Source organism: Dromiciops gliroides, chromosome X (assembly GCF_019393635.1).
Source record: "Dromiciops gliroides isolate mDroGli1 chromosome X, mDroGli1.pri, whole genome shotgun sequence".
NCBI lineage: Eukaryota > Metazoa > Chordata > Mammalia > Microbiotheria > Microbiotheriidae > Dromiciops > Dromiciops gliroides.
This window is the reverse complement of record NC_057867.1, coordinates 14377780-14391913: the sequence shown is the minus strand read 5'-3', so window position 1 is coordinate 14391913 and position 14134 is coordinate 14377780. Positions and strand designations below refer to the sequence as shown.

At 35.0% G+C, this 14134-nt stretch overlaps 1 protein-coding gene across 4 annotated transcripts in view; it reads left to right on the top strand.

Moving 5' to 3' along the window:
* DIAPH2 (diaphanous related formin 2) overlaps positions 1-14134 on the top strand; it is a 908274-nt gene that overhangs the window by 172228 nt on the left and 721912 nt on the right. For all 4 annotated transcript variants that reach the window (XM_043974079.1, XM_043974078.1, XM_043974081.1 and 1 more), the window contains one exon: positions 13435-13574. In XM_043974079.1, coding sequence (XP_043830014.1) covers positions 13435-13574 — 140 coding nt within the window. The remainder of the gene's footprint in view (positions 1-13434; positions 13575-14134) is intronic.

The following is a 14134-nucleotide window of genomic DNA, read 5'->3' as shown; positions in this document are numbered from 1 at the left end:
GGTGTGGGTAAAGTGCTACTAGCCAGTTGGCAGATGCACAAATAATGACATGAATTGGGTTTTGTTGCAGTGTCTTTTTAAAAATTTTCATCATTATGAGCTATGGTTGATATGATGCATATGATGTGGAGAGCAGATTTGATGAATTTAATGGCTCTAGCCTAGAGCACTGAGAAGTTAAAGTGACTTGCCCAGGGTTATATAACCAGAACATGTCAGAGTTCAAACTCGAACCCAAGTTTTCCTGATTTTCATGTTAGGCTTAAGTCTATCATGCCATGATAATACCACTATGAAGTTACTTTGGATAATAATTGTTCAGTCATAAAATTTATAGACTTATCTGGTTGACCTTTTAGGTTACGTTAAGGCTTTGAAAAAAACTGTATTTCATACTATTTACTGTATGGTGTAAGGGGTACTCTGTAGCAGACATACAAGAAAAGCTTAAGGAAACTATAAATGCTGTCATTTATATTGGAAGTACATTCCATCATATCCATATTTGGATTTATTGTGGAAATGAAAACTCTTAGTTCCTTTGTCTTTTTCATATATTTTTGGAATTTAATCTGAAATTAGTTAGTCAACAATCATTATTAAGTGCTTCCTGAGTTAGGTCCTTTTCTAAGCATTGAAGATACAAAGAAAGGCAAAAACCCAGCCCCTGCCATCAGGGGGCGCACTTGATACCAGTAGTCTAGACAGTGTGATGCAGTTAGGTGAGCAATCTATAATGTGCATGTATGAGTGTGTATAAGTATCTCTGTCTTGGACAGACACTACAAATGGGTATTTTGGCGCAAAACTACATGTGAACGTGTGCCATATGCATATTCTCCACAGCCTTTGGCAAGCATTTTCCAGATCTTTCCTAAATAGGACTCTACTTGGGTAATCATTAGCAGGCCAAGCACCTTGATCACGTTTTACAGTTTTGCAGAGAAGCTAAATTCACTTTTTTCATTGTCTTCATTGTGTTCAAGCCCTAACAGAGAACTGCCCAAGATTTATAAAAATGGATGATACTTGTTAGGTTGTTTCTTAAAGGCACAAATTACATTTGCAGAGACAACCTAACAAATGTAGCTAGTTATTAGGAAGTCTTGGAGAAGAAACTGAAGACCACAAGATCATATATATATATGATCATATATCATATGATATATGATATATGGAGACCACAAGATCATATATATATATATATATATATATATATTGTTTGTTTGTTTGTTTTTGTTTTTTTGCAAGGGGCAATGGGGGTTAAGTGACTTGCCCAGGGTCACACAGCTAGTTAAATGTCAAGTGTCTGAGGCCGAATTTGAACTCAGGTCCTCCTGACTCCAGGGCCAGTGCTCTATCCACTGCACCACCTACCTGCCCCCAGGGTCATATATATTTTACTCATTGTTACCAACTGAATGCAAGGGATGCAGAAGAGAAAATTTAATTTGGAAAGTGAATAGCTGGGTAAACACATGGAGTCTAAGAGTGGGATTTAGATTTTTGGACTATGGTTTACAATATACAAAGATGACAGATACATGGCCAGAAATGGAGTGTAGCCAACAGTCTAGTAAGAATATATTTGCTAGGTGTTTTGGAAATCTAATAAAAAAAAGGCTTTAAACTGAATAGGGTGGGAAAAGGGTTGAAGAGTATATCTTCCTTTAGATAGAATAAGTAAAGATGGAGATAATCTTGTTAGTTTCTTATTGTTGTTTTTTGCCAAAATTGCTCATTATTGTACAACATTCCTATCCCTCAGATTTCAAATGCTGAAGTAACCTTTGACTCCCAGTTTAGCTGGTTTCCTTCCTCTTATCTAACTGGTATTTTATATTATTCCTTTCAGTTTATTGTGCTTCCTAAACACAAACCTGATTTTTGTATTCTTCAAATATGAATTCAGGGATGTGCTGGGGCCAGCTCAGGATGACTGGTGAGCTGATTGTTAAATTTTCATTGTGGGCATTTACATCTAAGAAATCAGCAAACACTAAAATTCAGGGCTTGATTATCTAGATTTTTTAAAAGTTTGAATAATGCAGACTACATGTGAACGTGTGCCATATGCATATTCTCCACAGCCTTTGGCAAGCATTTTCCAGATCTTTCCTAAATAGGACTCTACTTGGGTAATCATCAGCAGGCCAAGCACCTTGATCATGTTTTACAGTTTTGCAGAGAGGCTAAATTCACTTGTCCTGAGGCACTCTGCCTGCCTCTTGAAACACTGGCAAAATAGCTGGTTGGGGTGGAGGTTGCAGGATGTCATAGTGAAAGCTCTTTTCTTAGTTTGAAGTGAACCAGTTTCTTTTTTTCCCCCCTTAAAACCTTTTATTAATATTTAAACAAACATTGTTACTTCCCTGTGACTCCTTTCCCCCCAATTGAATTTGCCTTCGTAACAATTAAAGGCAAGCAAAACAAATCAACATATTGGCCTTGTCTGAAAATGTGGCCCCCTCCTTATCTACCTGCTTAGAAGTTGGATTTCTTTTAGAATGGAATGTTTGGCTTTAGGCTCCTCAGCACAGTGGACAAAATGGCTGTGTTACCTCGTTCAGAAAACAGCAGAAAAATGCAATATGAATTGTGTATATGAAAAAAGTTTCTTCATCATTCAAAATATTTACTTCCATTTTTTCCAATATGTTTAATCAGAAATAAGTTATTCTTGACACAGTATATATTATTCATCATACAGTTTCTGAATTTAAGTATATACATCTTTTCATTTGTTTTATGGAATTGTATCTGTGCAATATCTGCTTTATTTTTTTATTTGACTTGAGTTTCATTAAAATGTCTTTCACAATCTAAAATTATCAAGGAGGTAACTTTTGTGTGTTAGGAGAAACTGGCACTAAGATTTTATATTTTTAGATGTCTAATAATAATGATACGTAAATGATACGGGGAGAAGCTTTTTAAAAATCTGGTTTTAGGTCAGGATCCTTTCCAAATATCTCTTCTTTAGCCCCTCCAACTGAACCCCCTCACTTGTAATAATGAAAAAACAGTTAAGTAAACTGATGTAGTAAATGTACCAAACAATGTATGTAGCTTTCTACAGCCATAGTATCTTTTTCATTTAAATTTATTTTTCAATTAATAATTTTCTCTCTCGCCACCCCCACCATTTAAAAAACCAAACCAAACCCTTGTTAAAAGTTTTCATATTTAGGCACAACAGATCTCTTCATTATCTAGGCCTGAAATATTATAAAAGATGCAGTAATATGAATGTATCCCCTTTCTGTCAGAAGATCATAAGTCCTTTGGAATCCTACTTGAGTAATGCCTTGATCAGAGTCTTTATAGCTTTCAAAGCCATTTATCTTGATATCTTTGTTGTATAAATACTTCTGGTTCTGCTCACTTTACTTTACTAGTTCTTCTAGTCTCTTCAAGTCTTCCCAGGTTTCTCTGAACAACCTTTTATCATGTCTATCCGGACCTTTCATCAATTCTGTCACAGTAGCTTTCTAGTACGTTCATATACCATATTTTGTTTAGCCATTTCCCAGTTAATGGCTTCCCTTTACTTTCAAGTTCTTTGTCCCTACAAAAATAGCTGCTACAAAGTATTTTTGTATACATAGATCCATTTCCTCTTTCTTTGATGTCCTTGGGATATAGGCCTAATTGTGGGTCAAGGAGTATGCAGTTTAATGCCTTTTGGGCTATACTCACACTTGTCTTACCTCTCTTGTGTCAGGTCAAAATTGGCCATTGCAGTTATTCATAATTGAATTTTCTTTTAATATTTATTTTGTTTATATTATTACAGCTTTTCTGTGTATTGTTCCCTTTGTTCTTCATTTTGTATCAGTTTGCCCAAGTCCCAGGTTTTTCGAATTATTATTCAGAAAAATTGTTTGTCCAGTAGTATTTCACATTATTGTTTCCTGTGTATAATAATATTTCATAATATTATGATTGGTATATACTTTTCCCCATTTTGGGGGGCTATTCCCAAAGTTATTTTGATGAATATTTTGGAATGTATGAGCTATTCTTTCGGTCTTTGACCTCCTTGGGCTAGCCCCTCTAGCTTAAAGCCTGGAATCTAAGGCAAGTTGTTTGTTCCTCTTTTTTCAGAATTATAAACTTTTTTGCGGGCATGTTTCCATCTTCTTTGGTACAAATTTAGTTACTGTAGAAATACTCGAGCATTTCTTAATGTTTTGGGCTTTGTGGAATGAGGGTGTTAAGCTGAAAAGAACCATTTTGCCACCTTACTGATCACCAGGGTAAGCTGTGTCTCCTCAACAGCTATTGATTTCTTTAGAAGCTCTTTCTGAGACTTCAAGTCATTAGAGCATTCATAAGTGATCTGGGCTTCCTTGGGATATGGTTTGTTCCCCCCTCACTGGAGGTTTCAAACATAGGCTAGATGACCACTTCTTGGGGAAGATATTTTTCTTTAGTTTATTATCTTTATTTTTTCAATGAACAAGTATTTAAAAAAATAACCCATCCTTCCCATTATCCCTTCCCTCACCATATTGAAGGGAAACATCTCTCAAAAAATAAAGTCCTTAAGCATAGCTACATAGTCTGGCAAAAACAAGTTCCCACATTAGCCATGTCTGAAAATGTATGTTTCTGTATTTAAAGTTCAATATTTCTCTGTTAGGAGGTGACTAGTCAGTTTCCTCTTCATTGGTTTATTATTGCACTGCTCAGAGTTCTAAAGTATAACACTGTCATCATGGATGAAGTATTCTTCTAGTTCTCACTTCACACTGAATCAGTTCTTAGAGGTCTTCCCAATTTCCTCTGAAATTGTCAACTTTAATATTTTTGTGGTATAATAATATTCCATGGCATTCATATGCTGTAATTTCCTTAGCCATTCCCCAATAGGAGGACACCCTCATAGTTTCCAATTTTGATCTGTCATAAAAAGAGCTACTATAAATATTTTTGTACATTTGAATCATTTCCCGCCATTTCTTTACTGTATAGGACTAGTAGTTGTATAGCTAGGTCAAAGAGTATGGTATAATTTGGTAACTTTCTAGGCATAGTTGCAAATTGCTTACCAAAAAGACTAGACCAATTCACAGCTCCACTAACATTTGTCATTTTCTTTTCGTCATCTCTGACAGTCTGATTGCTATGAGGTAGAACCTCAAAATTGCTTTAATTTTCATTCTAATTATTGGTAATATAGAACATTTTTCCTATGACTATTGAGAACTTGAATTTTTTCCTTTGAAAACTGCCATACATATCCTTTGACTATTTATCAATTGGGCAATGGATTTTACTTAGTCTTATAAATTTGAATCACTTCCTAACATGACTTGGATATGAGATCCTTATCAGAGGAACTTGTGGCAAATATTATTTTCTGCGATTACCTGTTTCTCTTCTAATTTTTCTGAATTAGATTTATTTGTGTTAAAACTTTAAAATTTTATATAAACAGAATTTTCCATTTTATCTCATATGAGGGTCTCATCACATTTTTAGTCATGAACTCTTTCTTTATCTGTAAATCTGAGAGGTAATTTTTACCTTATTTCTCTAATTTTTTTATGATGTGAACTTTTATATATAGGAACTACAAACATTTGGAATTTATCTTGGTGTGTGGGATGAGGTATTGGTCCAAACCTAGTTTTTGCCCAGTTGTACTTTTCCTAGCAGTTTTTGTCAAATAGTGAGTCCTAGAAAATGAAGTCTTTGGGTTTATTAAATACTGTGCTTCTCTCTTTGATACTATGCTGTTGTATTGATCAACGTTTTTTAACTGGTACCAGATCACTAAAGATTATTAGTGCAATTTGAGATTCGGTACTTACTGATAGAATGTCAAGGAAGGGAGCCTTTCTGAGATTCTTCACCTTTTGTTATCCCATATGGATTTCATAGTTATTTTTTCTAGGTCTATATAGAAAATACTAGAAATGATTTCTATTAGGAACTTGCCAAAGCATTTGAAGTTCATTTCATGTTTGAATTATACATATATACTCATATATAAAGATAGGTATGCATACATGTATTTATGCACATATATTGTCACTGGATGAATAATTAGAGAGTTGGCTTCTAGTTTTCTGAGTCTTAATATTTAGTTTCTAAATTATGCAGGTCTCATGTTTTTCTCTTGTTGCCTCATTTCAGGTCTTTTTTTTTCTTATTGAATATCTATTGCACTGGCACATAAGTAGGGGATTAGGAAGTAAATGAAATTTAAGCTGGTCAATTTTACACATTAACAGTTCCTGAAAAGATTAGAAGTTGAGGTGGAAACTGAAAGAAGTGGTTTTAGTAGCATTGTCTTCAGGTTTCTTTTACATATTTTTATCTCTTACTCCCATGAATAAGCAATATACTTTTTTGGGGGGCGGGGTGAGGCAATTGGGGTTAAGTGACTTGCCCAGTGTCACATAGCTAGTAAGTGTCAAGTATCTAAGACTGGATTAGAGCTGAGGTCCTCCCGACTCCAGGGCTGGTGCTCTATCCATTGCACCACCTAGCTATTCCAGAAATATACTTTGAACTTTTATTTTAGATAACTGCTAACCCTCCAAAGATGTGATAGAACGGACTATTGTCCATTCTCTGAAGAAGTAGCATTTGATTGCTTACTTGATGAAATTTTTAATAATGTGCTGATGCATTTCTGTCTACTTTGCTAGTTAAGTTTATAGCATTATTGTAGTCTCTTTCCGTTTCTTAAATAGGACAGCAGTGAAGTAGATTGTGTAAGTTGCAGCTATCTCAAGGATTGTATTGTTCATGAAACATTCACCAAAATTGCTGGCTATATGCCAGGTACTGTGCTAGGTTTGGGGGAATTTAAAGAGGACACTGTTGGTTTGGTGATGGCAACCTTCTTTGTGCCTTGTGTGTCTAACAAAGCCAATGACCAGGCATTCACTCATTGCACCTTGAATTTCCGTAGTGGCATGATCTTGTTCTTTTGTGTGTTCTCCCATAAGTCCTTCACAGGCCTCCCATGGTTAACAGTGCCATATGAAGGATATATATTTGTGATCTACCACTATTCCTCTGTCATTCCATGCTGTCCTCTACTCTTGTCTCCCTAAACCATTATCACATCTTACAAAGCCCCAAACCGGGATTCTTCTCACCATTTGCCTTTATTCCTATTTATGTGTTGCTGAACAGAGCTTGAGAAAGTCACAAAACCACACTGACTAGGTCTGCTGCAAATTTGTGTTGTCTCTGTTGTGTTATCTCACACAGTGACAGCTAACATTCTCTTCTTCCTTAATAACTTCACTATACCCCTCTTCCTCTAACCCACTCTCTCTCCTTCTGTACTATTTCCCTTGGTTATTTTTATCTCTTTCCACAGGGTCAATTTTCATTTCTTTGCAGGTGATGTCCAGATCTTTATATCTAACTTTGGTCTCCCTGCTGTCTTCTATAGTCACATATTCACCTATTGCCTTTTGGACTTCTCAGTCTGGCTGTTTTGGCTTCCTTCCCCCATCCCCAGCACTTAGGAGAGCACTCGGGGTGTGTGTGTGTGTGTGTGGGGGGTGCTTGCTTGCCTTATGACTGGCTCACCACCTTTTTGGTCATAGATTTATTGGATGAAATCTATTACACCAACTTTTTCATGTAATTTGTTATTTATGTATACTGTAGCCTTTTTTATACCCATTGTGAATCTCTCTATTGTACTTTGCCTGCCCTAGAATTGTAATTATTTTTGAGATGCTGGTAATCCATGATTTGCTGCCATGTAGTATTATATGAGGAATATTTCTGTTTAAAAAGATTGGATTAAGGGGCAGCTAGGTGGCACAGTGGATAGAGCACTGGCCCTGGAGTCAGGAGTACCTGAGTTCAAATCCGGCCTCAGACCTTAACACTTACTAGCTATGTGATCCTGGGCAAGTCACTTAACCCCAATTGCCTCACCAAAAAAAAAAAAAAAAAAGATTGGATTATGATTCAGGGTAGAAATTTGAGATTGATGAAGTGTTGTAAAATTTATCATTTTTAGTTTATCCTGCTGTTTTCTTCCTGTTCTATTTTGGGACAAAATAATTTGTCCATTATGGTGTCCAAGATAGATGAACTGTTAGACCAGTTCAGCGATCTGTCCTTTTACTTGTATATTATTCTCTTGATAAAAGGTTTTCTTCCTTCATTTGTTTATTCTAGTATAGATTGGGCAAATACTTGTTAGTGCTTCTGAATATCATTTAAAAGACTCTGTAGCATCCAAGTGTTTGGTGCAGTCAGTACAGTATCATTTTCAGACTAGAACAGGTGAAACAGCTCACCATGCCAGGTAGACTCCATTTGTGTGGGGCCCACTTCAAGACTACCTTTGGCTTAGCAGATGGCTCTCTGGTTTGTGTTCATTTGAAAATAAGGGAAGAACACAATCTCAGATGTGTTTTTTGTGGATTCACATATGGTTTTCACATGTGCAGATTTTAACATGGAACTCCTTCTGGGAGGATTCATTTTAAAGTTGAATTTTCCTTTACAAATTAATGACCATTTAAAAAAAATTTGAACAAACTCAATGGAATCTTATTTTGTTAAATACCTTTTAGTTATTATTTTTTTCTTTTTTCTTTTTTTTTGGTGAGGCAATGAGGGATAAGTGACTTGCCTAGGGTCACACAGCTAGTAAGTGTCAAGTGTCTGAGGTCGGATTTGAACTCAGGTCCTCCTGAATCCAGGGCCGGAGCTTTATCCACTGCGCCATCTAGCTGCCCCCACCTTTTAGTTATTTTTGATGGAAAAAATATCTAAAGATTATAACTATGAAGGTTTTCCTCCTGTTGTAAGTCCATATTTAGAGTAGAGGAATATATTTTTGCTCAGAATAATTCAATCTAAAATCAGACGTAATCTAAACTTAAAAACTTTCCTTCCCTGAGAATATTTTATTTTTTATAGGATTTGCCATTAATTTACTGAGTCAGAAATTAAGTTAATCAAAAAGAATTATTCAATTGACCCCCAAATATCTTTAAGTTCTTTGTGTACTATAATGTAAAAGTATAAATATTATTATGCTAACAAATACCTTTTTCCTAATAATTTTCAAATTATGGAATAGATTCAAATTAGGAAAGCTTTTTTGTTCACCTAGATTTGGAATAGCATGATATACACTAATTGCTAACTTTGTCTGCATTATTTTTTAAAGATCAAATGGGCACAGTGGTAATTTTCATTAATCTCATACAGAGCAGCTAATTAAAATTTCCATTATTATCCATCCATTATCTAGTTGTTTCCTTTGTTCAGTATCAGAACAGGATGTTAATAATAAGCCATTCTTGTATTACAGCCCTGTTAAAAATAGCTAGACTTTAATTTATTGTATTCCTTTACTTCTAGGTGACCTTAAAATATCATCTTTAACCTTATTGATTAGGCTTCAGATCCCTTGTTTCTTGTAATAGAGGTTTAAAAAGTATATATGTATATATATATATATATATATATATATATATATATATATGTATGTATGTTATACACATACACATACATATATAATAAACATGGTGAAGCACTGTAGGCTTATTGTGCACTGGAGTACATGTGGGATTCATTCCAAGGTCTGTTGCAGAATAGTTGTGAGGTCTTAAATTTATTGAAATGTTGTGGGCCTCAGTTTCCTCCTTGGTATAACTCAGTAAAACTGAATGTTTCTTAATGTCCTGTCTAACATGTATATCTTGTGATACTCGACCTACTAACAATGTTTAAAGTCAACCAATTTGTACAACTCACTAACCCTACTGACTTCTGCCTGGGTTCAGGAAATAGATTTGCCCTCTGGGTCCCACACACCCTGTGGCTGTGGGAATGTATGGAATTGACAGTATTTGGATTCATAAATCATTCTTCATTAATGCCCACTATCCTTTCCATCTTTGGCCACTTATATAATAAAATAAGGAAAAGAAATTAGAGTCACAGGGGGCCTTAGTTTAAGATTCTGGTTCTTCTACTTATGTGGCCTTGTATAAATGGTTTAATTTATTTAGGTCTCAGCTTCCTCAGCAGTAAAATTGGGGTTAGACTAGATCATCTCTAAGACTCCTTTCAGCTCTCAATCCTAAATATATAATGTTATAAGTTAGTAGCAATTAAACAAAATATGGACTTTAGGAGAAATGGTGTCACAGTATATACCCTCAAGCTGTAGGTATTCCCCTAGGTTCCATCCTGGATTCTCTCTATACCTTTGCCATTTGTGACTTTCTTCAGCTCCCAGGGATTTCGTCATCACAGTGAAGATGATTCGTAGATCTATATATCCAGCTCCGGTCTTTCCCCCGAGCTTCCATCACATGGCATCAACTGCCTGTTGAGTATTTTAAGCTAGATGTCCTGCAGACATCTCAAATTCAGTCTGTCAAACCCAATTTTCTTCCAAACTTTCTTAATTCTTTCTGAGGTACTACCATTTTTCTAGTCTCCCAGGTTAATAACATTGGTGGTGTTTTTGGCTCTTTATTCTCCTTCACCCCACATAAATGATCAATTGACAGATCTTTCTGTTTCTACATCTGGCGCATCTGTCTACTTCTCTCTACTCACAGAGTCAGCCTCTTATTTCAGGCCTTTATCACTGCTCACCTAGATCTTATTTTAGTCATCTAAAATTATCTTTAAAAATTATTATTATGAACTTGATAAACATCATTAACCATAGTCTTTCCCATGTGTAATGTAGGCTAAGTATGGCATAAACTTTCAGTCCTTTGGGAGTGTCTTGCTCACCCAAGTCTGCTCTCATGCTGGCATGTATGGACTTCCCAGGGAGTGAAACGTTTCCCTTATGAGGTAAAACTCAGGAAATAAATCCATTTTTGTCAGATATGAACCCCACAGTCTTTATTTAATCTTCCCATGGTTCCCAGATGGTCATTCGACTTACAATTTTATCAGTTATAAACTTTAAGTTTCTATAAAGTTGTTGTTTTCCCCTCCCTTTGGTTTGGTTTGTTGGTTTTAAAGCATTTTTGTGGCCCAATGGATAGAGCACTAGACTTAGAGCCAGGAAGACCTGAGTTCTGGTCTAGCCTCAGACACTTATAAGCTGTGATCCTGGACAAATGACTTAAACCCTCTTTTGCCTCAGTTTCCTCATCTATAAAAATGGGGCTAACAATAGCACCTACCTAAGGTTTCTGTAAGGATCAGTTGAAATAATATATGTAAAGTGTTTTGCAAACCTGAAAGGCCATGTGGACCACAATTCCCTGCAGCCATCATTACCTCATTCATTACTCTACCTCCAAAGACATACTCATAGTACATTGATTTAAGGTGTAGTTCTCTCACTGGTTCTCAGAAAGTCTGTGTTGTTCTTCATATTTAATTTTATAGTCCATTTTTCTTCACAAGTGGATTTTTTATCATTTTTCTTCATACAAATACTTCTTTTCTTCCCCTTTCAGTAACCAAACTGGTCACATATGAAAGGGTCATAAAGTACAGAAAAAGATTGTATATAAAACTGTAACTCTCTTATGTACAACTTTTTAAAAAATATAATAAATTTAACATTTATAGCTCTCAAATTATCTTGCTTGTCTTTATTTCTGTCTGAATTCCCTTTGTCTTTTCTTGTCTGTTTTTAAACTTTCATTGATATTCTTTTCTTCTTTTTTTGTGCCTCCATTACAATTCCCCTCCCCAAAATAACAAACCTCAAAGTCTTCCCATTTTACACATGTTATCAAGCAAAACAAATACACACGTTGGCCATGTCTTCAAAACTGTTTCTCATTCTGCACACCTAGTCCATCATCTCTGTGTTACGAGGTGGGAACCATGATTCATTATCATCTCTGGAGGTCATGACTGATTATTGCATTGATCAGAATTCTTAATTTCCTTTACAGTGCTGTGGCTATTATATACATTATTGTCCATTTCTGCTCACTTTACTCTGTATTAGTTCATAACAAGTTTTCTAGCTTTCTCTGAATGTATCTATTTTATTAGTTTAAAAAACAGTCCATAGTTTTTATATCTCAATTTAATGATTTCTTTGTTTCCTTTTTGTTTACCTGACAGTAGGCAAATCCTTTAAGTTTGAGGAACCCAAGTCAATCACTTAGACCTTGAATCTTGGGGCCATTGTCTATGTACATGGCTCTGTCACATTCTGAATGTTATTTTGAACCCCCCCCCATCCCCGCCTCCATCCCTCCCCAATAGAACCTAAACTGTTTGAGGGCAGGGACTGATTCATTCTTGTTTTCTTGTCTCTGTATGTCCAGTGTAAGTCTTGACAATAGTTTCGTTGGTTTTTCAGGAAGCTTTGGGCCTATATGTTGGATTCATTTTGAAATTTTGTATTTATTTTGTATACACACATAAGAAGAGTATACACATGTAAGAAGAAAGGAAGGAAATAAGCAAATACTATGTTCTGGGCACTGTGCTGAGCACTTTACAGATATCTCATTTGGTCCAGTAGTACTGTGAGAGAAGTGTTATTAGGATACCTATCATATAGATGGGGAAACTGAGGCAGACAGCAGTTAAGCTATTTGTCAGCAACCATACAGCTAGTAAGTAAGGCTGAATTTGAACTCAGGCTTTCCTGACTCCAGACCAAGTATTTTCTCCAACTGCACTACCTAGCTGCCTTGGTGTGTGTGTCTGTGTGTGTGTGTGTGTGTGTGTGTGTGTGTGTGTGTGAGAGAGAGAGAGATGTGTCTGTGTATCTATACCTATATCCATCTATCTATCTATGTCTATCTGCATATATACATGTATAATACCTGTGTACATGATGTTGGTCCCCACTGGATTGTAAGCTCTGTGAGAATAGGTATTATTTTGTTTTTGCTTTTTTATTCTAGCACTTACCATAGTGCCTTGCACAGAGTTAACATATCATAAATTTTGTTTAAATCAGAACTGAAGAAGTTTGCTTTTTTACTTTACAAATTTTCAGATGGCTTGTTACTCTTGATAAATTACCTCGACTTCTAGCATATTTAAATGAATGCAATTGGCCTGTATATATTGGGTTTTTTTTTACTTTCTCACATTTTATTTATTTATTTATGAACACATTTATTTATCACATTTTATTCTCTGTATCTTATTGAATGATAGTGGAAATCTCTTAACCTACAAAAATAATAAGATAGACTTTTCAGAAGCAGAGATAGGATAATCTTAAACCAAGCACTTTAGAGAGTAGACTGAAAATATTATCCATGATTTTCCATTTGAAATGTAGTGATTAGGGTGTTCTCGGGCATATAACATCATCAGATTCTATTAAATAGTCAACAACCCCAAAATATGCATTAAAAACCTCCTCTGTATATGCCTTTCATTCTCTGTAGTTGCATGATGAAGTAACACAATCGTATGCATAAGTATTTCCTGTTTTGTTACAGTAATTTATTTCTTACTCTTGCCTCTTTGCCTTTGTAGGGAGGCCTGAAAAATAGCAAACATGAATGCACCTTATCTTCCCAAGAATATGTCCATGAATTACGGTCTGGTATCTCAGAAGACAAACTTCTCAACTGCCTAGAATCATTGCGGGTATCCCTAACCAGCAATCCTGTCAGGTAAGTCCTTCACCTTTTCAAAAAGATTTTTTTCTAATATGTATTGATGTTACATATATGTGTTTTTAGATATAATTGATTTTCTTGATATTTGAACAGCATGACTTATTAATGTTGAAGCTGACAATAGTTTATACATTTCAATATTAATTTAAGAATTAAGGACATTAAATTATCCTTTACTTTTTTAAAGTAACATATATAAATGTGCAAATTTAATTAAAAATTTAAAATTATGTGAGGATTTTGTTTATCATTGGCAATTTAAAAATGAATAGAAGTTTAATTTCTGGAATAACTTCCAAAATAATTTAACATTATTGGAATAATTAAAATTTTTGAATAAGAACATAGTTAAGTATTTTTCTTTCATTCCATTGATATTATTAATTTTTTTCTATTATAACCTTAACAGCCACCAACAAAAACAATTAAACATATAGAAAAAAATTAGAATCTTCCCCAAGACCCTTAGCCTTTAGTCAGACTTTTCCCAAAAAATGAATCACAGCAACAAAGAAGCTGAGACTACTTCCTCTCATTCCCTTCAGCTTGCCATT